Source organism: Pongo abelii, chromosome 1, assembly GCF_028885655.2.
Source record: "Pongo abelii isolate AG06213 chromosome 1, NHGRI_mPonAbe1-v2.0_pri, whole genome shotgun sequence".
Classification (NCBI taxonomy): domain Eukaryota; kingdom Metazoa; phylum Chordata; class Mammalia; order Primates; family Hominidae; genus Pongo; species Pongo abelii.
Window position 1 is genome coordinate 184,783,505 of NC_071985.2, and position 25,593 is coordinate 184,809,097.

The window sequence follows — 25,593 nt, forward strand, 5'->3', positions numbered from 1 at the left end:
CTGCTAAAGCCAAAGATGAAGGAGTCATCCTTCACTCCTTCCTCTCCTTTGGGCCCCACATCCAACCTGGCAGCAGGTCCTGTTGGCTCTTCCCAAAAATACATCTTCCCATCTCTACTGCCCCTGTACAGCCGGGGCCTCCCTTGTCTTCCCCTGGACCTTTGCAGTCATCCCTAGCTACTCTGCCTGCTTCCACTCTTGCCTTCTCTTTTAGTGCAGCAGTGACCTTTGGAAATAAAAATGAGACCATGTCATTTTCCTGCTTCAAACTCTTCAGTAGCCTCCCGTTCACCAAGAAAGTCCAAACTCCTTAAGGTGGCCAAGAGGTCTTGGTGATCTAGCCCTTGCCTATCGCCCTCCGCCAGCCCTCTTCCAGTTTCCGTCTCTCACCCGAGCACCCTTCCCAGACACCCTTCCCTCTTCTTAGGTACCGCTGCAGTCACTGCTCACTCTCAGTTCACATCCCTGCCTCAGAGAGGACTTCCCATGCCTGCATTATCTGCAGGTACAGACTCTGTGCATTTTCTTCATAGTACATATCAATTGCAATTATGTGTGTGTGTGTGTGTGTTTGTTTGTTTGTTTTACTACCTCGCTATTTGTCTCTGCTTCTAGACTTAAGAACCATTGTCTTGGTTTTGTCTTCTTTTGTTTTTAACCATAGTATACCCTGAGCCTTCCAAAAAACCTGAACATAATAAACATAGTAGATGATCATTAAATATACACTGAGTAAATTTATATTTACAGATACAACCCATATATGTTCATTGGCTTTTATTGCCTACAGAATAGAAGTTTAAGTTTCTTAACTTGGCATTCAAAGCCTTCACTCACTTGTCTCTAGCCTAATATTTCAGCGTCACCTTCCACTCTACACGGTTAGCTACATGGGCCCTCGGACCCTTTTCTGTGTTATTTCAGGTCATGTGCCTGGCCACACTCCGTTTCTCTGCTGATACTTGTCTTTCTCTTCCTCCCGCTTTAAGACCGGTCTTTGTCCTTCAAATCTTTGTTATATGTGCACCTCCATGAAGCCTTTCACAATTCCTCCATTTGGAATTCAGTCTCCTTCCACACATCCACAGAATTTTGTGTTTGAATTTATGATTACACTCAAGAAAGGAAACAACATACGCACGCTGTTAGAAGACACTGAAGTTCATATGCTACCTTTGTTACATTCAAGCCACGAGACTGAATTAGTTATGTAAACTCTCTGGTTTTCAATTTCCTCATCCGTGAAATATATGTAGAATTGTACTTTGACTCTGCAGGGCTTTGGTGAGGATTGGTGATAGTAACTACACTGTAGGCATTGCGGAGTAAACTCTAAAAAAAATAGTTCCTGCTTTTGTGAAGATGACAGTGCAACAGCCTCCCAGGTAATAATAGTTAACCGGAACATGTCAGTTTCCTTCTCTAGGCTATGAAGTGTATTTGTCTAATTTTCCTTTAACCCCAATCCCTGTCCTCTTCATAGCAGTATATACATGGGAGGAGCCCAACAAACATTTGAATGGATGCATGAAGGAATGAGTGAATGAATGAGAATGAACAGTAAATATTCAAACCTTCATTACCTTTTGAAGGACCCCATTAAATAGGAGGCTGGGGCTACTTACACCCACCCTTTATTTCAAAAGAGCTCTGTATGGAAGTCATGGAATTAGTCCAAGTTTTGGACAATCCCAGCTGAATTCTCCTGGTTTATTGCTTTGAGTGTCTTGATTCCATCTTCCCCATGTGGCTGGCTATACCCTGCCATTTTTGAGAAACAGATCAATGACCTACATAGGAACCTGAAAATGATGAGATTTTTAACCTACAGACCATCTTGAGATTTTTGTTCATAATGAATAGTTGGGAGTTTTCACCCCCAATTTTTTATCTCTTAATTCTACAATACAATGAAAAGCATTCCAGCCAAGAGAATTATTGCCTCTTCTTGCCTGGATTTTAAATCTTTGTTCAAAGACAGCTTGTTTTAATTGAAAATGTTCAATCAATCCCTCCTCTCCTCCTGCCCATGTCCTATTTCTTGACTCAAGCAGGGCCATTGCAGTAAATAATCTGGAGTGAGGCTTTCAGGGTTAGGGAATATGTAATAGGGTTGGAGGGGGAAGGGAAAGAGAGTTGTCCCAGACAATGCCCATCTTTAAAACACTGGCTTTTAAACAGATCCTGTCCAAAATGATCAACACCTTACAGTGGCATGTTTTACTGGAACAGCCCATCTCCTTTCCCTTGCAGAGTTCAAGAGGATTGATTTACAAGGCTACCTCCTACAGTTGCTTTAAGTCTGGCTCTCAGTATGGAATGGTGAGAAAGGGATCAGGCTTATCTCTTCCTCATTCATTCATTCATCCAACCCCTATGTTATTCATCAACTAGGTGCAGTCACACTCTTCATCCCAACAATGCTGTGAGCAGGAAACTGCAACTCAGGGAAATGAAATGGCTCGTGCAAGGTCACACAGTGTTCTAGTTCTCTAGTTCTACATTAGAAAATCTCCCCAAAACTTAGTGGCTTAAAACAATAGCTATTTTCCTATGTTCTCTGTGGGTCAGAAATTTGAGGAGGCCTCAGCCGAGTGGTTCTAGCTTGAATAGTGGTGTGTTGCAGTCAGACAATGGCTGGAGATGGAACAGTAGAGTGCTGGAGGAGCTGTAGGCTGGCTGGGAATGTCTCTCTTCTCTTTTTCTGTAGTCGCAGGGTCTCAGGGTCTCAGGGTCTCAGGGCAGTCAGACTGCTCACATGGAGGCTCAGGATTCCAGCTTGAGAATTTCAGCAAGCAAGTACAAGTTACTTCACCTTTTCTGGCCTCGCCTCAGAAATCCCACTATTTCACTTCTCTCACTTCTGCCGTTTTTTTGGTTACAAACAAGTCCCAAGCCCACCCAAATTCAAGGGAAGAGTATACTACTCAGTGGAAGGAGTGGCAAGGTCATGTACTACAATAACATGTGAGATTGGAGATATTGTTGCAGGCATCTTTGGAAAATACGATCTGCCATACACAGCATGTGGCAGAGCCAGGATTTGGATTAAATACATCTGCCTCCAAAATGTTTGCTGCAATCTTTTAGCTCAATCCACAGGAACCTCTGCTTTCCTCTGTGCCCTGTAGCTCTTACTGCTGGTGCACACAACCACCATTTGGTTTCCTCCAGCCAACTGGAGACTGGCTGGGTGAAAGCTGAGTGAGACTGCCTCCAGAGTCTGCTGCTCAGAGACATCATGCCCAGTGCCAGCTTGTGAACTTTTTAAACAAGAGGACAGAGAAGGTCAGTCACATCCAGAAGAAGAAAGCAGGTGGCAGCCCCAGAGCCCAGCGAGCCTGCAGTACATTTCACTGTCATAAACAACTTGTCTGGTGTTTTTCCTTCTCCCATCAGGCACTGGCCTGGGATGACTCAGGCTTTGACAGAAAAGTTCCCTTCAAATCAGGAAATGGGCCAGGATAGTGGAAAGCTCATGGTTCTGGAGTCAAACCTGCCTGGGTTTGAGTCCTGACGGTGCCATTACCAGTTATGTGGCCTTGGACAAACTCCTTAACCTCCCGTAGCAAAAAAAGAGATAAAATAGCCTTCATTACTGGATTGTTTTGAAAATTAAAATGCACTTGTAGGCAAAGCAGCCAGTGCAGTGCCTGGCACATATTAAGTGCTCCGTAAATGCTAGGTTCCATGTCCTAGGCCATGTCCAACCCCAGCCTGGGGACTTCTTGAAGAAGGTACTGAGAACTCACTTGCCTATTTCTCAAACACTTGTCCATCTCCGTGGTCCTGGATGGAGTAATGGCCCAGGAGACCTGGCCCAGCCCCAGACAGCACTGAAGGAAGGCCTGTGGCAACTGCCCAACAATCCTGCAAATGCAAGCAACTGCATCTTTTCTTCCCACTCCACTTTGTCCTTTCCACTATGACCTACCAAGACCCCTCCCACCAAACACTCCTCTCACACAAGCCCTGACACACTGGAGGCTTCCATATATGCTTGTTGGATGGATGGATGGATGGATAGATGGATGGATGGATGGATGGATGGATGGATGGTTGGATGGATGGATGGATGGATGGATGGTAAATCATTTCTGCACTGTTGCTCACTCTGTGTCTTCTCCCCGAAATGCCCCTTCAGTTGTCCAGCCTTTATAGCCCAGCTGAGAATGGTCCTTCTCCACTGATCCCCTAGGACCAACCCCAGGTTCCTCCTCCTCTACATATTACCCTGCATGCCCCCCTCACCTACTCCCGAGTCAGGGGTATGAGTATTGTTTCTCAGTAGGTGGAGAGTAACCTACCACGTATTAGGCAAGAGAGACACAGAAGTGAATATGGAATGGTGCAGGTGCTGAAGAGGTAGTTTGGGAAGGTAAATAAATACGTGCAGCCAGAGTACTCACTTTCAATCCCAGCTCTTCATTAGGTGCCCAACATTTAGGGAAATCACTTACCTTCTCTGAACAGCGGGAATAATATACCTACTTCATTGGGTTATTGTGAGAATTGTATGAGTCAATATACATGAGGCACTTAAAAGATTGCCCAGCACCAAAGACTTCATGACTGAAACACCAAAAGCAATGGCAACAAAAGCCAAAATTGACAAATGGGATCTAATTAAACTAAAGAACTTCTGCACAGCAAAAGAAACTACCATCAGAGTGAACAGACAACCTACAGAATGGAAGAAAATTTTTGCAATCTCTCCATCTGACAAAGGACTAATATCCAGAATCTACAAGGAACTTAAACAAATTTACAAGACAAAAAACAACCCTATCAAAAAGTGAGCAAAGGATATGAACAGACACTTCTCAAAAGGAGAAATTTATGCAGCCGACAAACATATGAAAAAAAGCTCATCATCGCTGGTCATTAGATAAATGAAAATCAAAACCACAATGAGATACCATCTCACGCCAGTTAGAATGGCAATCATTAAAAAGTCAGGAAACAACAGATGCTGGAGAGGATGTGAAGAAATAGGAACGCTTTTACACTGTTGGTAGGAGTGTAAATTACTTCGACCATTGTGGCAATTCCTCAAGGATCTAGAACTAGAAATACCATTTAATCCAGCAATCGCATTACTGGGTATATACCCAAAGGATTATGAATCATTCTACTATAAAGACACATGCACACGTATGTTTACTGTAGCACTATTCACAATAGAAAAGACTTGGAACCAACCCAAATGCCCATCAATGATAGAATGGATAAAGAAAATGTGGCACATATACACCATGGAATATTATGCAGCCATAAAAAAGAATGAGTTCATGTGCTTTGCAGGGACATGGATGAAGCTGGAAACCATCATTCTCTGCAAACTAACACAGGAACAGAAAACCAAACACCGTATGTTCTCACTCTTAAGTGGAAGTTTAACTATGAGAACATATGGACACAGCGAGGGGAACAACACACACTGGGGCCAGTCAGGGGGTTGGGGGCTGGGGGAGGGATAGCATTAGGAGAAATACCTAATGTAGATGATGGGTTGATGGCTGCAGCAAACCACCATGACACGTGTATACCTATGTAACAAACCTGCACATTCTGCACATGTATCCCAGAACTTAAAGTATATATATAAAAAAGATTGCCTAGCACATATTAAACATTATGTAAGTATTAGCTATTATTTATTTATTTTATTTATTTATTTTTTTTTTTTGGAGCTGGAGTTTCACTCTTGTTGCCCAGGCTGGAGTGCAATGGTGCAATCCTGGCTCACTGCAACCTCCATCTCCTGGGTCCAAGCGAGCCTCCTGCCTCAGCCTCCCCAGTAGCTGGGGTTACAGGCATGCGCCCCAAAGCCCAGCTAATTTTGTGTTTAGTAGAGATGGGGTTTTGCCATGTTGGTCAAGCTGGTCTCAAACTCCTTACTCAGGTGATCCACCCACTTCAGCCTCCCAAAGTGCTGAGATTATAGGCATGAGCCACTGCATCCAGCCAGCTATTATTTATTAATTCAACAAATATATATTTCATACTTATAGTCAGATGAGTATGTGGATATTTAGGTGATGAGTAAGACAGATATGACCTCCGCCTCATAGAGCTTGCAGGCTAGAAGGGGCTGCTGAAAAGGAGAGACAGGTAAAATACAGTATGATTAGCACTCTGGTTGGTGAAGGCCAGGAAGAAGAGGTTGTGGGAAAACCTAGGAGAGACCCTATCCCAGCAAGGGCAGCCAAGGAAGACTTATCCAGTAGAATGACAACTGAATTGAGTTCTTGAAGCTGAGAAGGAGTGGGTCCTGGAAGGCATGTGAAAGGAGGAAGAGTGATCTAGAAAGATGGCATGTATGGGCACAGGCCTGGAGGCAGAAGCAGCTCAGTGTTTCTGGAACGTGAAGGGCAAGGGGAGTAGGTGGGAGGTAGTAAGCATAATGTTGAGAAAATAATCAGGGACCTGACTATGAACAGTACTGTAAATCATGCTCAGAGATTTGGACTTTGAGGGTAACTGAGAACCACTGAAGTGTTTTACTCAGCTGAGTGAGTGTTGCATTGCAGAATCCCCCGGCTGCACCGTAGAAAATGGACCAGAGGGGAGCAATTCTGTGGCAGGGAAACTAGTTAGGACAGGGTGACAGCAATCTAGGAGAAAGATGATGCTGGTCTATTCTAGGGGGATGGAAAGAAATGAAAACATTCAAGATATGGGAGGTGTCTTGGAGAAGGGTTAGTGACAGCTTGGCTGTTCAGAGCCAAGAGATGAGGGAGAAGCAATGGCTAAGGATTAAGCTGAGTAAACACATAATTCCCATGCTGTGAGATAAGTGATAAGTGCTTTGAATGAAGCCAGTTCAGGAGTCATGAAAGTGTGGGGCAAGGGCACCAGTCACAGTTCTGGGAAGAGAGGAGAAGAATATCCTGGAGGGCTCTAATAAAGAGATATCACCTTATTAGAGAAGCAAGGGGTATGAATTAGCCAAGGAGAAGGCAGGAGTGGGTAGAGAGGTACTTCAGCAGAGGAAATAACATGTATGAAGCCCAGAGATGTGAGCTATAATGCACAGAGAAGATATTCTGTTGTTGAATAATGATGGTTGTACTCATTCACATTAAGGTGTTAATGGTCAATATGAAATTGGCCGTTCCCCAAGAAGTTTGTGCTTTTACAGCCACAAATCTTTACCAGAAAGATTCATTTTCAGAGGAATTTCAAGGTGCAGTGGGAACACTATTTAGGGTTACAGGGTTTTACCATTGTGCCTGAGGTTACTAAAGTGGATGACTGAGCCCTAAGGGTCAAGCAGCCCTGGTCTGTATACAACAAATGTCTCTTGCCCTTGGGGTTTTTGCTTACCTGGCTCCATCCTGAGCCACCTGAGGCTAGACCAGAGCAGTCCAGTGATTTCCAAAGGGCTGTACCCTGAAAGCTATGAGCACAGGCTTTCAGGGTACAGTTTTCCCAGTTTTGTGACCTTAGGCAACTTACTTCACTTCTGTGCACCTCAGTTTTCTTATCTATAAAATTGGGATAATAATAGTGATTACCATTTAAGGTTTTTCAAGGATCAAAAAAGAGCACATACAAAAAGCTTAGAACAATGAGTGGTGTAACTGTTTGTATTACTGTTATTATTTTTATTAGTAGTCCTCTTTTCACTCTGTCTCAATCTCTTTTCGAAGTTGCTCCTTAACCCACACACCTGCAGATATGAAGCTGGGGCGGAACGTGGCAAGAACCTTTTTGGACTATTATCGGCTGAACCCCATGGTTGAAAAGGTGGCAATTCCCATGCCGAGACTGCGGTAAGTGGCAGAGCAGAGTGGTTTGGGCTTGAGTTCTGCTCCACTGGCTGTATTCAGGGACAACTTCCCTTAGCCTCTTGCTGACACTCAGCATCCCATCTGTGCAGCAGGAAAGATAATCCTGGCCCTGCCACAGAGATTTTATGGGGCAGAAGAGCATATTTCCTGAGCATAAAGAAAGTGTCGTTAAGGGGTCAGACAGTGAGGGCATGGCCACATTTCGGGTTCTAACTTGGGAATCCACAGGGATGGGGCTTGCTGGGGAGCTCGGCTCAGTCATTGTTCTAAATTTGGGTGTTTCTATGTGCTACCTCTCCTGATACCTCATCCTCTGGGGTTCCTATATGAACTTCTCTGATCCTTCGGTTTCCTCATCTATAAAGTGAGGACAGCAGTCCTTACATACATGATTATTATGAGATATGTGTTAAAGCACCCAGCACAGTGCTGTCAGTACATGATAGTCTCCTTCCCTCAAGATGTAAAGATTTGGGCTGGAGAGGACACACCCTTGAGAAGTTCTACCTTGGGTCCTCTTCTGGGGCCAACTTGCAGGGCCACTGAGGAGAGAAGGTCAGGAGGTGAGCCTCCATCTTGTCTAAGGACTTGGCCAGAGCCTGAAGCACTTCCGTGACCACTGGCTGTGAACCCAGCTAGCATGAGAACAGTGACGTCACATGGCATATGGAATGTGCTGGCCCTGCCCTACCTCTTAGACTCATGTCCCACTCCCTCAGTGGTCCATCCTACTTGAAGGACATGACAATGCCCAACTCCCGGCCCCTGCCAGACCATTCTTTCCACTGACCTTTGCCATGACCTTGCTCATGTATGTGGGTGCCTCAGGGCCTTTGCACTGATGCACCTTCCTCCCTACCCTGTTATTAATAAAAACAATGTAAATCACCATTATTTATTGTACAGAGTACTTTGTGTACATTGTATTATTTATTCCTCATAGACATTATATTTCCCATCTTACAAATGAGGAAAAGGAGACTCAGAAAGATGATGAGAAGGTCTGAGATGACTGAGGTCAAAGAGTTTTTGGGAGAGCCAGCATTTCATCCTAGGCTTTTATGATTTGAAAGCTGAATTGAAGTCTAGCTAAGGTTCACCTCAAGTAGAAGTCCATCAGCATGGGTTCAAATTCTGTCTCGGACTCATGTGAATTATAGGGTCTTAGGCAAGTTTCTTGGCCTCTTGAAGCTTTTTTCTACTTAACTATAAATGGGGATAATAACAACAATCTCTAAATATGGTTTTGTAGAATGGATACAAGCTTAGTACAGTGCCTAGTAGCTAGTAGATGCTCAACAAATGTTTTCACGTCCTCCAGTTTCTGGGTTGCAGTCCCAGATTTCCAACCAACTCATCAAGGCCTAGGGCAAGTCTTTGACTTATTTGTTTGGGTGATGTTTCAGGGCCTATGTTCCACAATGCTATGAGTCATACATCTCTTAGCCCCATGTCATAGAGTCTTCATGACAAGGTATTCTGATACCCTGTCCCAGATTGTTTCTAAATCATCTAGGGTCTTTGTGCCCCACCACCATGGCATATTAGAAACTCTTGCAGGAGAATCACGTCTATTTCTTGTGCCCCTGAAGTGTCTGTCCTGCATTGTGCATACGTGCATATATACATTCATTAATTCACTCAGGAAAAGCAACACTTTATGCCAGACCCCTGACAGGAGGGAAGTGCTGGGATGAGTGGCTGATTAAAGCATGACCCCTGCCTCTGAGGAGCTCACATCTGAAGGAAAATGCTCAGTTCATTCTTAGAAGTCATTCTTGAATGGTTAAAGTTCTTAAACATTTAAAGCTTTATAAAACTCAAAAGAATTCTTAGAATCTCATTTACAAGTTAATTTGGGGATTGTCTCTTTCAGGTCCTCTGCCTAAATAAAATTATCTTGATATTTAATCATTTTTTTCTTGCATGTTGCATTGTCATATACCAATGAAATGGTGCTGACACTCAGGGAGACCTTAGTGATCCTCTAGACTCTCTTCATGATACAGATGAGGACATGGGGACTTAGGGAGCAGAAGGAGCTGGTCAGAGTCATATGGTCAGAGCCAGGACTAGAGCACAGGCCCTCACCCTGCAGTGCAGTGTGTTCAGTGTCTACCAGTGAAGAGTTCATGGAGATGGGAGAGGATGGAACCCCAACACGGATCTAAAGGACATAGGGGAGATCTCAGGGCCCTGAGTTTAACTGTTCATGGCACTTCCTTGCCTTGAGCTTTGGAGCCCTCTTCAGAAAAGATCTAGAGAGCTCCTTCCTCATGAGTTCAGAGTTTTGAGGACTTGAGCTAAATGCACCCACCTTTAAATTAAGAAAAAACTTAATAACGTCCTCCCTATGCACACACCTCTGCCTCATCAAACTGCGAGCACCACTTAGCTCTAGATTGGTCAGTAATCCTTTAAAAATGAGTTCCCAGGAGGATACAAGACTCTGAGCTCTAATTTGGGATTTAAATACTTCCCCTTTTTTGTATTATTTTCCACCCAAGCATCAAATAGCTTAAGTGAAAGAGCAGTCTGGCTTTAAAGGAAAATTACATGTTTTGACTCAAAACTAATCTTTGTTTTCTCCCATCTCCATGGATAATTACAATATGTCACTTTCTGCTCACACGCTGGCAGAAGCCTGCCAGCATCACTGGATACTGGGCCACCCTTCAGATAGGGTCCCTCGGGAGGGGCAGCAATGTGGGCACAAGAGCTCAGGTTCAGGGGCATGACGTTGATGACCAAAGATGAGGTCCCACATTTTGTTTAGCGCACAGTGGTACAGTCGCAAGCCCAAAATGCTCCAGCAAAGGGGACAAAATCAGACAGGAAGAAGGAACAGGGCAGGTGTGCTTCTGTAGGTAAACAGAGCATGAGTGTGGCCTCTGAGCAAGAGGTGGACTCAGACTCAGTCACAGGCTGGGAGGGCTGGCTCCGCGGTGAAGTTATGATGTGTGTATATGTGTGTAAGGGGGCTTATCAGCTCCTCAACACACTGGAGCCCACTACGTGCCAGTCCTTGTGCCAACTGCTAGAGGATTATAAATAGCCCCTGCCCATTGTGTGCTCAGATTTATGGAGGATAAAGGCAAGCACAAATGCAAAGATAACAAACAATACTGAAAAGTGTATTAAGTACTCAACTATGTATCCGATTATGCCTTCTCTTAAAAACCTTCTATGGCTCCCCATTACCTTTAGGGTAATGTTTCAACTCTTCTTGTTATTCAAGACCTTGGCCTACATTTTAAACTTCATTTATTGCTTTCTACCAACCCTCCACCCCTGTGAGCACCCTGTCCATCCCACCTGATTTCTGTCACCTCGTACCTTATGCTTCAGCCTGAACAAGTTAGCTGTTTTCTTGCCTCCATGTCTTTGTACATCCTTTTTCCTCTTGCTGGAATGAGCCCCCTTTCTGCTTGTAGATGGTGAGCTCATAATTATCATTCAAAATTCAGTCCAAATATCACAACCTCTGTTTCCTTGTCCATGTTCTCCGCCTGAGACAGAGCTGCTTCCTCTCTGCTGGGCTCCTGTGTTTTGTACATACCTCTAGCATGGTATGTCCTGTGGTGTATTGTCATGGCTTCTATGCATGTCTGGCTTCTCTGCTAGCTTTGGTGTCCTCAGTCTTAGTTACTTCTGTATCCTTAGTGCATGGTGCAGGGCTTAGCATAGATTAAATTCTAAATAATCCGTGACTGTTACTGAGCTGTGATAGAACTGAAGAAGCCCCCAAAATTATTGACTTCAACCCCTTCACACTAAAGAAAAGAAAAGTGACACCCAAGCAGAAGTTCATCGCCTACCGAATCTGGCAAGTATTTTGTAGCTGGCAGGCATATACCAAGAAAACTTCAGAGAGGAAGTGGCATTTGAACTTGGCTTTAACAGACATATGGAATTTTGATTGATGAAATAGAAAGGGGATAGAGGGTATTCCATGTTGGGGAATAGAGTAGAGAACAGCCAGAAGCAGGACCTAACAAGACACATTCCATGGCAATGACAAGGCCAGAACGTTTAGAGTAAATGATATGGTAAAGATAAGACAGAAAGTTCATTTCTAGTCATCAAATACTCCTCAAGCACCTACTCCACACCAGACCTGCACTTGGCTCAGGAATTATAAAGAGAAAGCATACACATCAAACTTATTGTCTCATGAGAGAAAGAGATGAGCAAAGAACCACCTAGAAAACGGCAGGCTGAGGAGCAATGAGATGTACAAAGTGCTACAAAGGCCTAGGGATGGGGGAGGCTTATTTTCTAGGAGGTTGTCTTCCCAAAGGAGGTGAGGCTAGAGAGGTAGGGAAGGAAACAGCTTCTGCAGAAGCCTAAAGGTATGGGATGTTTTGCCTTCCAGTGGCTCCTTGCTCTCTCGTATCCCCATCTTCGGTCGATGGCTTTTTTGCCTTCATAGCCCACCCTCCCTAAGTCCTTCTGCACATTCACAGTCCTCTCTAGCCTCTGCACAACTTATCCCCTTGCCACCATCCCCCCATGGCTGCCCCAGCTATGACCAAATCTGAGCTTGCCTCTTCTTTTTCCCCATAAAAACATACTTACGTCCTATGCTCCATTTAGGTGTTAAAAACAATATCCTTCAATGAGAGATGAATAGCACCTTGTAATTTACAAAGCTCTTCCTCAACCTCCATTTACCAGAGCCTTAGAGGCAGGAAGGACATGAACTTTTCTCCTATTTTAGAAATAAATAAATAGAAGTCCAGAGAAGGTAAGGAACTGCTTCAAGATCACATTGCCCATAAGTAACATTCCATGCATGTGCTCCAGGGTGTTAATGGGTACTGATGTCTAGCTGTATCTCACCTATTCTGGCAGCCTTGTTATGTTAGCAAGGCTCTTCAATGAATGTGGATTTTCAGGCAGCGAGGCTTCCTGGTGGAGGGAGTGGTATGTTAGGGCAAGGTGTCCCTTTATGTGCTGCCACCTATTCTGTCTTTACTTTATTCATGACTCGTCAACAGTAAAGAAAAATGGGTGTGCCAAGGTCAGAGCTTGATGGGTTACAAAAGCTACTTCTTCAATCTGAATTCAAACTTAGTTCAAGAGATTCTCATATTTATGACACTAACCACTTCCTGACACATATTATAGTTATTGTTTTGTGTAGTTATTTTATGCAATTATCTCCTCTCCTAAGCTATAAGCAACTTGAAGACAGTATCAATGTCTGCTCATCTTTGTCACCTTTAGTGTCTGTGGGAAGAAGAGTAGGTTACTGTTCCTGGGAGGTTACAGTCCAGTGGGGAAGATAGACATGCACACAAATGATTTCATCACAGTGTGTATATGTGCTGTCTTCTCTCTTTCTGTTATCTCCCCCTTTGCAGGAAAGAAAAATCCCCTCCTTACAAGCACCCACTCCTGCGGGGCCCAGCCGGCAACTACCCCAACGGCAAAGGGGACAAGAAGAGCTCAGTGAACCACAAAGACCCTTCAACCCCTTTTTAAAGACACGGAGTCCTGGGAGGTCTTATGGGGACAGGAGCATTCATTTTCTGCTGGGGAATGAAATTAAGCGCTCTTCTCTAGCTTCCAAGGATTTGTGGATTAATGCATAGGCTAGTGAAAGGGAAGGGATACCATGAGAAACTTCATCATTGATTTTCCCTTTTTCCAATGGAAAATCAATTGTAAGCCTTCAGCTCAAAAAGCTCAGGAACAAAATAGGAGACTGGAACCAGGTGAGCACAGATGCTATTTTCTACAACACAGAGATCTTCCAAGATGAGGAAAACCTACACATCCCTTTTAAGAGATTTGACACATATCAGGTCAGTTCTTTCAAAGCCACTTTACATTTTTAAGTTTTACAGTTACTGCAGATGGTTACCTTTTAAATAGGCTTGGTTGTTTACAGCTTTAGAAATGCAGTGTTTGTATTTTCTGATCCAAAACAACAGCAACAACACATGCAACCCAAGGGCAAATGCATCCTAGGGAACAATGGGACAGAATTTTTGAAATCACGGTGGACTTAAATATATGGTCACTGTGTCTAAGCTGCATGCTTCCTGATTCCCTCAAACCCCAGCAAGCAGATTTAGAAAACTGTTCTGAGAGCTGTTTCCCAATTTCCTGGGTAGTTTAATTAAAATTTTTGCTCTAAAGACAAAAAGCACTGGTCACTCATTTTAAGAGGTTTATTATGGTTAAGGTCTCCAGATCCCAGGTGACAGGGATTAAGCCTGGTCCCTGAAGATGTGGGCATTGCTAATCTGCAATGAGGAAAGGGTGATTGCCAGGCAAGGAAGATGCAAAAGACAGAAGGATGCACCCTGAGGCAGGGAGGAATGATAAAATAAAACAGTAGTAGCAATTCCCAAGGTGTGGCAAGCTAAATATTGTGCATTTTTGTGAAGAGTAAAGTGCCTTTGTATGATGAATGGGTCCAGGGGAGTCTGCTGCCTTCCTGTCTGTGGAAACAGCAGGCTGAGTCACCATTGACAGACTGCTAATTAAAATGACCTCCTGGAAATGAGGATTAGAAGACAGGGAGAGGCAGGGAGGCTCCAGGGAGGAAAAGCCCTTAGCACAGAGCTCCACTAAAGCATTTTTTTGTTTGTTTGTTTGTTTGGGTTGGAGATTATTGAAGTTTGCTACAAAAATCAAAAGAAAAACTTGTTCTCCTTTGCATGCTAGTTTTCAGAAATGATAACAAAGAGCCATATGTTGATTGGCTACAAATGTCATGTTGTATATACAGCTTCTCCCCTGGGTTCGTTTTGCCCAGAGGAACACAAATAAAGTGTTGTGTGCAGCTCCTCTGTTCCTCTGAGCATTCTTGGCACCTTTCCCTTTCGGTCTCCCACTGCTCAAGAACCAACAGGGAAACCCCAAAACTGGTATAACCCTGACTTTGAGGTCAGGGACTTTGTTATCAAAATAAGGGACAACAGTCAAGTCTTGATTTCCAGCAGTTCCTCCGTCAAAGTCCTGGGAAGTTTAATTGACTGCAACCAGCTTGGCATGCACCAAGAGTGTATCAGCCTTTTGGAAATGATAGCATCATTTTAGATAGCATGAAAAGAGGCAGATTGCATAAGATGAAAGAGACAATAGTCTGGATCCATGTTTCCTTGGCCGGGTCACTTCCATAATGTGATCACATATTGGCCCATATATTTAAAACTACATTGATTAATTGGATCATAGACTACACAAACAGCAGGTATAATGATTATTTAACAGCAAAAACTTGGAGCCAGGCAACTTTGGGTTCTAATTCTGCATTCAAACCCTACTTCTATTTCTTTAAAACTGTGTGATCTTAGGCAAGTTATTTAACATCTCTAGATCTTAGTTTCCTCACCTGAAAGATGGTCATAGTAATATCTACCTTGTTATAATAGTTATGAAAGTTTAATGAACTTAGGTGTGGAAAATGTAGGCAAAAATATTTATGTGCTCACTAAATGGTAGCTGTGATCATTTGGAATATGACTAGGAAAGTGAGGTGTCTGCAAATCCTTCCCCATTAGAAAGGAATGAGGAGACTGGAGCAGTTTATTGTTTAAAATAAAAAATAGGCTGGGTGCAGTGACTCACGTCTTTAATACCAACCCTTTGGAAGGCCGACGCAGGTGGATTACCTGAGGTCAGGAGTTCGAGACCAGCCTGGCCAACGTGGTGAAACTCCGTCTCTACTAAAAATACAAAAATTAGCCGGGCGTGGTGGCACACGCCTGTAATCCCAGCTACTCGGGAGGCTGAGGCAGGAGAATTTCTTGAACCTGGGAGGCGAAGGTTGCAGTGAGCCAATGAGCCGTGATCATGCCACCGCACTCCAACCTGGGTGACAGAGTGAGACTCTGGCTTAAATACATACATACATACATACATACATACATACATACATAATAAGAGGGAGTGGGAATAGGAAAGAAAGATCACAGTCTCCAAAAAGCTAAACAGACATCACTGGACAAAAGAAGCAAACTTGTTCTGTGCTGACCAGAGGTAATAACCAAATCCAGGGAGTAAGTCTCAGTAAGACAGATTTCTGCTCAGGATGAGGAAAACTTTCTAGTGAATTGAATTGCCAACCACTGGATGGGTTCCTTTGGAAGACCATGAACTCCCCCATCACCACAGGTGTGCAAGAAGAGTCTGAATGAACATCTGTCTGGGAGGAAATAGAGGGGACTCCCTCTCTAGGGGGATGCTGGGTTGGAAGCTGAATGCTCCGAAGCATCACCTCATGTCATTTCTCTGGACTGAAATGACATGGGACAGGATGTTACATTTCTGGATGTCAGCAAATGGAGTGTACAGTATAGTACTTAATGCTAGACACAGTGATATTAACTGTCTCTGAATTACAGCATATGGACTCTGATAAAATTTCCCATTCCTTGAGAGAGAGAGAGAGAGAAAAAAAAAAAAAAAAGCTGGCTATAAGGCAGCCTGTAGGAGGGTGTGTTTGCAAGATGACTGTCTGCTTTTCCACATTGGCAGAGCAGAAAAAAAGGGCTGGGCAAGAGACCAGGGGTTGTCAGCAGCCCTTTGTGTGGTCTTGGCCTGCTTAGCTTCTCCTTAGCTTTCTTGGACAAGGTTATACCTATGACCTCAATCTAGAGGGGAAAGGTTTTCAGCACTGAGATGGAGGACAGCACCAAGAGGTGTACAACCAGCCAGAGGCTATTAGCCCACCTGGCTCCAGCAGGGGGCGCGCCAGCCTATCTTCTTGTCCAGCCAGGTCTGTCTCAGATTAGAGCCACAGGTGGGTGGAGCTGGCCACCAAACCAGTGTTCTGTGCATTTCCAAGGAGACAGACAACTATGCAAAAAGTAGGGGTGAGAAGGAGAGGGATCATGACAGGTCTCTACCTGGCTCTCGCACAACTCTCCATACTGAGGCAGTGCTAGTTTTGCTCTGTATCAGTTCAGAGGTGCAGAGACAGGACTAAAAGTCTGTTTACCCTCAAGCTGCAGCAGACAAACTGGAGGTTACCCAGTTTCTTTGTTGCTAAGCCCCCAGCAGAGGAGGTTGGTGATAATGTTTGCTTTGCAGCAGCCAACAGTGAGCCTTTAGCTAGAAGCTTTTTCTTTTGCCTTTTAAATAGAGGCAGGGGCGGTAAACACAGAAAGAACTAGTATCCTTTCACTGTAACTCAACTGACACACCTGAGACCTGCCTTAGAGAACCCAACTCATTTTTCTACATAGTAAGAACAGAGCCAACTATGGAAGTGTAGGCTGATTAACATTTGTGCAGCATCGATTCATACATCCAAATGTTTATTGAACATACACTGTGTGTCAGGTGTTGTGCTAGATCCCTTTGTATCCATTGCCTTATTCAATGTTCCCAACAGTCCCATCAGGTAAGTATCATTTTCTACACTTCAAAGATGAGAAAAAATGAGAACCCTAAAGGTAAAAACATTTTTTTTACACTCGTGTGGCTAGTGAGAACCTGGATTCAAACACTGCTCCCCTTCCACTACTTTGTGCTGGGCCTTATCCATTTGTCTCCAGGTAAAATCAGGTCAAAAAAAGAAACAGGTTAAAGCAGAATAACAAGTAAACAATGGTGTCATTTAGAGGTAGTTGGGGATAGGGAGAGGGGAAGGAAGCATGTTAAGTTTACAGGCTGGGAAAAATGTGTAATGATTTCAGGACTTTTTAGCACTTGCTGCTGAAGCCCTGCCTTCTTCCTATCTCTCATTCCCACACACCTGTCTGACTTTCTTCTAGGCACTCCAGAGTCCTCCAGAGAGCAGAGTTTAGGCAAGGGGCCCATTTATCACTTGACATACAGAGGGCCCCTGGAATCTCAGCAGTGTTGTTGGGCCCATCCTGACACTCTCTGGGTTACTGGCTCCAAGCAGATAATCTAGCTCTGGTTCCCTATCACTTCCTCCTTCTGGGGTATGCGAAATAAGCCTGCTATGTCCCTCATTTCTTGTTCGGAATTCTTCCTCTAAGTTCCTGCCTTCTGAGCACTAAAGAAGTCCTTTACCTTTTGGCTGAGCTCAGCCAAAGGGGCATCAGGGCCAGAAAGAAGAGGGGAGACATAACATAATAGGAACAGCCCGAGTTTAAAGTCAGGCCAACCTAAGTGTGAATCCCAGCTCTGCTGTTAAGCTGTATGGCTTTGGGCAAATAATGTAATCTCTTTAAGTCTCAGGATCCTCATCAGTAAAATGGACTGAATAATATCTACTTCCTATATTTATGGTGAGAATTGAATATAATAACATCTATAAAATAGCTGGAACTGAGTAAAACTCTTTTCTCAAACCATCCTCACTCCTGCTCTGCCTCTCATCTGCTTGCTAGAGTTGGAAATCCCTTCTCTAGAGCCAAAGCTTTTCTTCTCCCCAGATGACGTACAGACAGAAGTACAAATGCTTCTCGAGTAGAGGACAAGAGTGAGAGGAGTGTCCAGAAGAAAGGCAGTCACACGGAGGGATGAGTGTCAAGCCAGGGACCTAGGTTTTATTCATCTCTGTAGCCTTAGCACTTAACACAGATTACGTAGCAGAGTCTGTGCTCACTGAGTGTGGAGTGAATAAATAGTGGGTACGGTGAGAGTGAGGTCACCCAAAAACCCTGAACCCTTGAGGGAGGGGAAAGAGGCTTTGGAAGTTGGGACTCTGAACAAATGGGAAGACAGTGTTGAACATGATATTCACCCAACTTCATGTGAGGCTGAAATGACTAGACTAAAAAGAGAAGGGGGAAATAGGTTCTACAAGATACCATGTTTTGTCAAAATTATAGCAAACAAATCTTACCAGGATATATACAAAACTTTTTTTATGTTACTTTGATTGGCATGCAACATCTCGGGAATCATCTTTATGAAGTAATCATACAGATCTGCTCTGCCAGCTGAAACTCAGGACTTCCCCAAGACACTCACATGTCTGTCTTCATACACCAAATTCAGGTGGTGTGCTGGTCAGGGCTTATTTTCTCTACTTTGCAGATGAAGAAATTCAGATTAGTGTGATTAAGTCTCATGCCCGTGGTCCACAGCCAGTAAGTAACTAGGACAGGATGTGGACCTTGGATACGAACACAACTCTACCACACCTCTCTGTCTCTCAGTTCAGCCCCAAACCTCAACACTAAGCCCGAACAAGTCAGAAAGTCATCCTGATGATGCCTATTATAGCTCCTTAGTGCTTAAAATTTACTTGTTCCCCTAAAGACCTGGGATCTATTTTTAGCTGACCCCATGTCAATCTTAAGTCCAAATCTGCTTCTCTCCCTGGCATCAGCTGTCTTGGTTAATATTCTCTTTTTCCATCTAGTTGCTCAGGTTAGAAGCCCTGCCCTTGCCTTAACTCCTTTATGTCTTTCTCCCCACACAGCTGACCAACCACCATGTCCCATTGCTTCTGCCTCTTTGGTGTGTCTGCCTTCAAGTAGTATTATGGAGTGACTCTGAGTCAGACAGACCTGAATTTTAATTTCAGCTCCACCACTTGCTAATAATCTTATAAATCATTTAGAGCAGTTTACTTGCCCCATCTCTAAAATGGGACAATAATGCCTGTTGGCAGGTTTGTTGTGCATTTCCCTCCCTCTATCCTTTCAGTGCTTTCCCTCCTAGCCATTCCCACCATTATTTCCTACCTGGATTGCTGGAATGGCCTCCCTGTCTCCAGATGCTCTCCTGTTAACCCATTCCCTGCTTAGAAGCTTCCAGGAGCTCCATTAAAACATGACCCCATTTTATGGTATTTCTTTCAAATTAACTGTCAAGCCAGGAGCCTGGATATCATCCGACTTTTGTGTCTTTCATGCCCCATTTCTGTTCAATTGCCAAATCCCACTGGTTATTCCTACTTGTTTTCTCTAATTTTCAGCCAACATCTCTATTCCTCTTAACTAAGAAAATCCTTCTCATCATTCAAGACTTAGCTCATGTGTCCCAACTTCATGACATCCTCCCAGTCTTAGCAGTTGTCATTAATTGCTTTCTTTTCTTGGTTGCCCTAACACTTTGCTTATTCATCTGTTTATCAATTTTTTTTCTGAGACGGAGTCTTGCTCTGTCACTAGGCTGGAGTGCAGTGGCATGATCTCAGCTCACTGCAACCTCTGCTTCCCAGGTTCAAGCAACTCTGCTGCCTCAGCCTCCTGAGTAGCTGGGACTACAGGTGTGCACCAACACGCCCAGCTAATTTTTGTATTTTTTTAGTAGAGATGGGGTTTCACCATGTTGGCCAGGATTGTCTTGATCTCCTGACCTCATGATCCACCCACCCCGGGCTTCCCAAAGTCCTGGGATTACAGGCGTGAGCTGCTGCTCCAGGGCTGTTTATTAACTATTTCACTCAGGTGATTGTCACCTCCCCCACTATCATTTAATGTCTTTGGGGGCAAAGTTCAGGTTTTATTCGTCTTCACACCTCCCATAGAACCTAATGGTTCCAGACAGGTCAGAGGCACTCAGTAACTATAGCAAAATAAAAGAAAGAATGAACAAAATCTCAAATCCAAAATTCTATCCTAACCTCACCCTGATAACTGAATCCTAATTATGGCTTTATCTTCCCAAAGTCTCAGCCTCTCTGAGACATTCCACAGCTCAGATTTCCTCTGTGGCTTCCTTTACCTATAGAATTAAGCTCCAACTCAGCATTAAAGGCAGCATATTATGGTAGAGTGCTTTTAGACTTGGAGTCAGAGGTCCTGGATGATCTTCACGGCCCCAGTGACCATGGAGAGATGGAGGAGACAGATTTACTTAATCCTCCAACAGTTTCCTGAAGGCTAAATTCTTTTTCAGAGCCCAAGGCAATTAGATCCTTTTTTCTATAACAATAATCATAATAACAATTGTTGCTGGTGTGGTTATAACTACTACTTCTACTGTTGCTATTACTACCAGTAAAAACATTGCTGTTGCTATTACTGCTACTGCTGCTACTATTACTAATCTACTTCTACTATTATTCCCGTTACTATTCCACTGCTGCTGCTGCTTCTACTACTATTACTGCTGCTATTGCTGGTACTGCTAATCTAATGCTACTACCGCTGCTGCTACCACTGCTATTGTGGATATTGCTGCTACTACTGCTGCTACCACTAATCTCCTCCTCCTCCTCCTCCTGCCGCTGCAGCTGCTACTGTTACTGCTGTTCTGCCCTGACTGAGTGCTTACTTGGCTCCAGGCCCTGTACTGATTGCTTTGTCTTCCATGATCTCATACAATCCTCACAACACCCCTATGAAGTAGGCATTATTCTCCTCATTTGCCTGCTAAAGACACAGAAGCTTAGGGAGACTAAGAAATCTGCCCAAAGTTGTGCAGCTTGTTGTAAGTGGAGGAGCCTGGGAGTCATCAGACTCTAATGCTTGTGTTCTTTTCATTTTCCCCTCCTCCTTTTTGTGTACAGTCCTAAGACTGACAGTACAATAAATATTTAATGCTGATTATAAAAAGCCTCCCCCTCAGGGAGCTCACTGGTTTATGTTTGTTCCTGTGTATGACCTCATTTTGCCTGATTCCCCTGAGCCTTGCTTTAGGCGGTCTCCTTTGCAACTGGATGTCCCCACACGTCCTCCATGCCTGAGTCTCTTCCTTTGAAACAACTGCTGCGAAATGATTGTCTTAACAGGCAGGATTGGTGCTACCCTCAGAACTGTAACAACAAGTGAGGTGCTTTGCCAGGATATTAGGATGGAGTGGTGCAAAGACACCCAGCTCCTTCTATTAACCCACCTCTCCCATACTCCTGCATTATAAAGAGGGTGCTATGTCACTAACTAGAGGGAGATTTCCCAGGAAATATCCCAAAGTCTTCCTCTTCCTCTAACCCAAGCCACATTCTATCCTCAACTCCCAGAACTCAAATTGTCAAGTCAAATGGATTTAAAGATGTAGCCGTTAGGAAACTGGGTTCTGCTCCCAGCTCTGATACTGCCTGGCTGTATTAGACATTAAGTAAGTCTCTTGTCCTGGATGGAGTAACCCCAGAGCTTCAACTGGTTTCAGTTCCTTACTCTGTGATATGGTGACATAATCTTCAACTGACATACTCCTCAACGGAAAATAAAAGAAAAAGAGAATCGTGAGGATCAACTGAGAAGATAAATGGGAAAGTACAGTATTTTGAAAAACATTTTCCAATATTTTCTTTCTTCTGAGACCTCATAAAGGTCCCTACTTCATCCATGCTTTTAACGTGAAGTGTCTCATCACTAATTTATCCAACACAAATAATTAAGCCTCTGTGTTTGCTAGGCACCTCCCCATTCCTCTCTGCTGCCCTGATTTTTACTGATTCTACAAGACCCCTCCTTCAGGAAGTCTTTCCTGGTGCACTGGCCCTAAGCTGCTAGGGAACCACTGTCTAAACACATTTCATTTGACATTTGGTAATGCCTTTGGTATTTCACTTTTATTGTGTATCAGCTCTCTTACCAATTCAACTTTCCATTGTTCTTGGACTGAGATGTTTAGAGAGGGCCAAAAAGAGTCTTACTCATTTCTGGGGCCCCAGAGCCTTAGCATAAGGCCAGAGACAGAGAAGCCATTCACAGAGAATTTGTGGCTGTTGCTGCTGCTGCTGGTGGTGAAAATGAGACTGAGGATGCCTGCTCCAAGCAGAACATTTCAGTGATGCTGACACCCCTCCTTTTCTCTCTCCCTCCAGAAGTTCACAAATAAAAGCAACCCTGAAACTTCTGGATAAAGTGGAGCAAACCTAGCGTATAGGCCCATATAGGAAGTTGTGAGGCTTTAGGCTAGTCGTATCCACTGGGGGAAAAAAAAACAAAGGAGAAAGCTGGGGAGAGACTATGACAGGTAAAAGAGATAAATTGACTATGATGTATTTGAGTGTATGTGTGTGTGTGCGCATACTACCATTATGAGAACATCTTATATGAATAACTTCTTTATATCTGTGTGTGAAAATGCATATGTTTGTTCAGTTGTTTTTACTGAATATTAGATGACAGATCATTGTCAAATCTAAGCAGATTTTTTTACATCTACTCATAGTCAGAGGTCCTGGGTTAAGCTGCTCTTTGAAATTCTGTCTACTTTCTTGACATTTAATCCATATTAATGGATCACCCCTCTGCCCCAGCCTCCCAGGGACTGTGCTCAGCACGATGTCAGGGCCACCTCTCCTCCTTCCCAGTCCCAGTGAAGGCTGATCCTGGCTGATTCAGCCAAGCCAGTCCCTCTGGGGTGGAGAGCTCACCAAGAGCCCCCTTTGCAGACTCTCTCTCCAGGTGATCTTGTGTTTAGGTGTCTTTTCTGTATTTCAGCTTTGTGTTCCTGTCTGTTTTTCTCTTTTTTTTTTTTTTTCTCTTCAGATCAGCCTTGACTAAAGGTTGAAAAACATTGCTCGTGTGGTGTTATGAAGAAGGGAGAGGTAGTTCTCCTTAATACCCCTAATACCTCTCCAAAGTGCTCCTGGAGCTGAAATTCTGTGATTCCAGGGGGTTTGTTTCTGTTCAATTTCAGAAGCACTCACTGAGGGCCTGCTCTAAAATAGATCAAATACCAGGTGGTGGTCAAAAGTGAAGGGCGCACAGCTGTGAAATAAATACAGTCACATACCACCTAACAATGTTTCAGCCAATGATAGACTGCCTGAATGACAGTGGTCCCATAAGATTATAATACTATATTTTTATTGTACCTTTTCTATGTTTAGATTTTTTTAGATACACAAATGCAAGCACTGTGTTATAATTGCCTACAGCATTCAGTAGAATAACATACTGGACAGGTTTGTAGCCTAGGAGCCATGGGCTGTACCATGTAGCCTAGGTGTATAGCAGGCCACACCATCTAGATTTGTGTAAGTACATTCTATGATGTTCACACAATGATGAAATCACCTAACAATGCATTTCTCAGAACGTATCCCTGTCATTAAGCAATGCATGACTGTACTTCATTGCTCTGGCCTAAAGAGCAGCTCCACGGAGCTTGAGACTTTGCCTTTACTGAAAAGCAAATACGTGGGGTGGGGACTTTCAAACATTAAGCCTATTTGTCATACATGCCTTAATTCATTCTTTTCTAAGTTAAATATTCATTCTTTCTTTTATTCATTTATCCTTAGGGAGGCCATGTGGTTTGGTTGAAAGAGCACTAACCCAGAGCCTGGATTTAAGCGTAATTCAGCTGCTGTCATTTCCCCTCTTTGAACCTCAACTTCCTCACCCACAGAATGGAATTAAGAATGATTGCTCTTTCTAAATCACAGGATTACTTTGAGGAATTTCAGGGAAAGTGAATGTAGTAGGGAGAAAGAACTCACATTCTCTGAGTTCCTACTAGAGGCAGTACTTTGCATGCATCCATTCTGTAGCCATACAATAGGAAGGGGACGGGGACAAGTGAGGACATCAGGAGCAGGGAGAGAGGCCTAGAAATGATCCATTAGAAGGAGTCTTAACTGGAAGCAGAGAGACCTGGAATCTAATCTCAATATGTTCCCAGCATTTATATAACTTTAGAAAAGTCACTCTCCCTCTCTAAGCCTCAGTTTTCCCATCTACAAAATGGAATCTGTCAAAGTAGGTGATCACTAAGGGCTCCCACAGTTCTGCCATTTTGGGTCTCTAGGAACACCCCCTTCAACCCACTTGCCTACCCTAAAAATGATCTCACACTGACTCCAGTATGCATGTCAGGTTGCTAAACCCTAATGCTTGTGAATGAGGACTAGGTAGTCAAGTTTCTTTTTTTTCTTTTTTTTTTTGAGATGGAGTCTTGCCCTGTCGCCCAGGCTGGAGCTCAGTGGCACGATCTCGGCTCACTGCAACCTCTGTCTCCCAGGTTCAAGCGATTCTTCTGCCTCAGCCTTCTGAGTAGCTGGGATTACAGGTGCACTCCACCATGCCCAGCTAATTTTTATATGGTAGTGAAGTTTCATACTTAGTTCAGCAACTCTGGTGGTGATTCCTGCCTTCCAAAGATTCTTTCTGTCCTCAGACTTGATGCTGAACCAGAGACCTCTGGAGAGGTGAGACAAGCTGGTGACACCACGAACCTTGCATACAAGAGATGCAGTACTGAGGACCTAATTAACATCACCGTGCAATAGGCACCATGGAGCACACTTGAGCTGCCAAACAGAATAAATAAAGCAATGTTTTATCTTAAGTGTTGGTTAACAGTGAGTAATAAATAGACCGTGTCTTATTTACTATGCCTTCCCTGCACAGGCCTGCTGTGGCTGACCTAGACCTTGTGAGACAGCATACCCTGATTTCAAGGGTGTGCGTTATAAGTTGCTTGTCAAGCAGCTGGAGAATTGGGCCTCTGACTGGATGTTGTAATAGACTCATGCAGAGATGTGGGCACAAGAGTCTGGAATCTGATGTCTGACAGATCAAACTTAGAGTCCTGCTCTGCCACGATGTGGCCTTGAGCCATCCCTGTGAACCTGTTTACTCACTTTAAAAATGAGATTAATTAATGTCTGGGTTACAGGAAGGTTGTGAAGGGTGGATGATGAGAAGATATAAATAAAGACCAAATGGAAGTGTCCCACAGAGGGTAGGTATTGTTCTCAGTCACATCCACATTACTCTTATGCTTAGTATTTCTAAGTCAGTCAAACCAACACCCTGACATACATTATAAGTGGATAATGTGGCCCCTCATTATAACTGACTAATAATGTAACAGGGTCTTTATCAACATCAGGTGGTCATTTGTCCGCCTCCAAGAGTGTCTTCTCTCTTCTCACTATAATATCAGCATTCATTCATTCCTTAGTAAGGTTTACCATGGTATCTTAGTTTGGGTTCTTCCAAAAGCAGAGACT

The 25,593-nt window shown here is 43.7% G+C and overlaps 1 protein-coding gene across 3 annotated transcripts in view; it reads left to right on the forward strand.

Annotated features, from left to right (window-relative positions):
• The window catches only part of AGBL4 (AGBL carboxypeptidase 4), a 1,546,465-nt gene extending 1,521,541 nt beyond the window's left edge, over positions 1–24,924 (forward strand). For 2 of the 3 annotated variants that reach the window (XM_063712471.1, XM_063712476.1), the window contains exons 12-13: positions 7,682–7,778; positions 13,163–14,592. In XM_063712471.1, coding sequence (XP_063568541.1) covers positions 7,682–7,778; positions 13,163–13,283 — 218 coding nt within the window. In that variant the 3' untranslated portion in view covers positions 13,284–14,592. Of the gene's footprint in view, positions 1–7,681; positions 7,779–13,162; positions 14,593–24,755 lie in introns of those variants that run through there. The other variant, XM_063712485.1, reaches the window with a different exon arrangement.
• Positions 24,925–25,593: the final 669 nt, after the last annotated feature.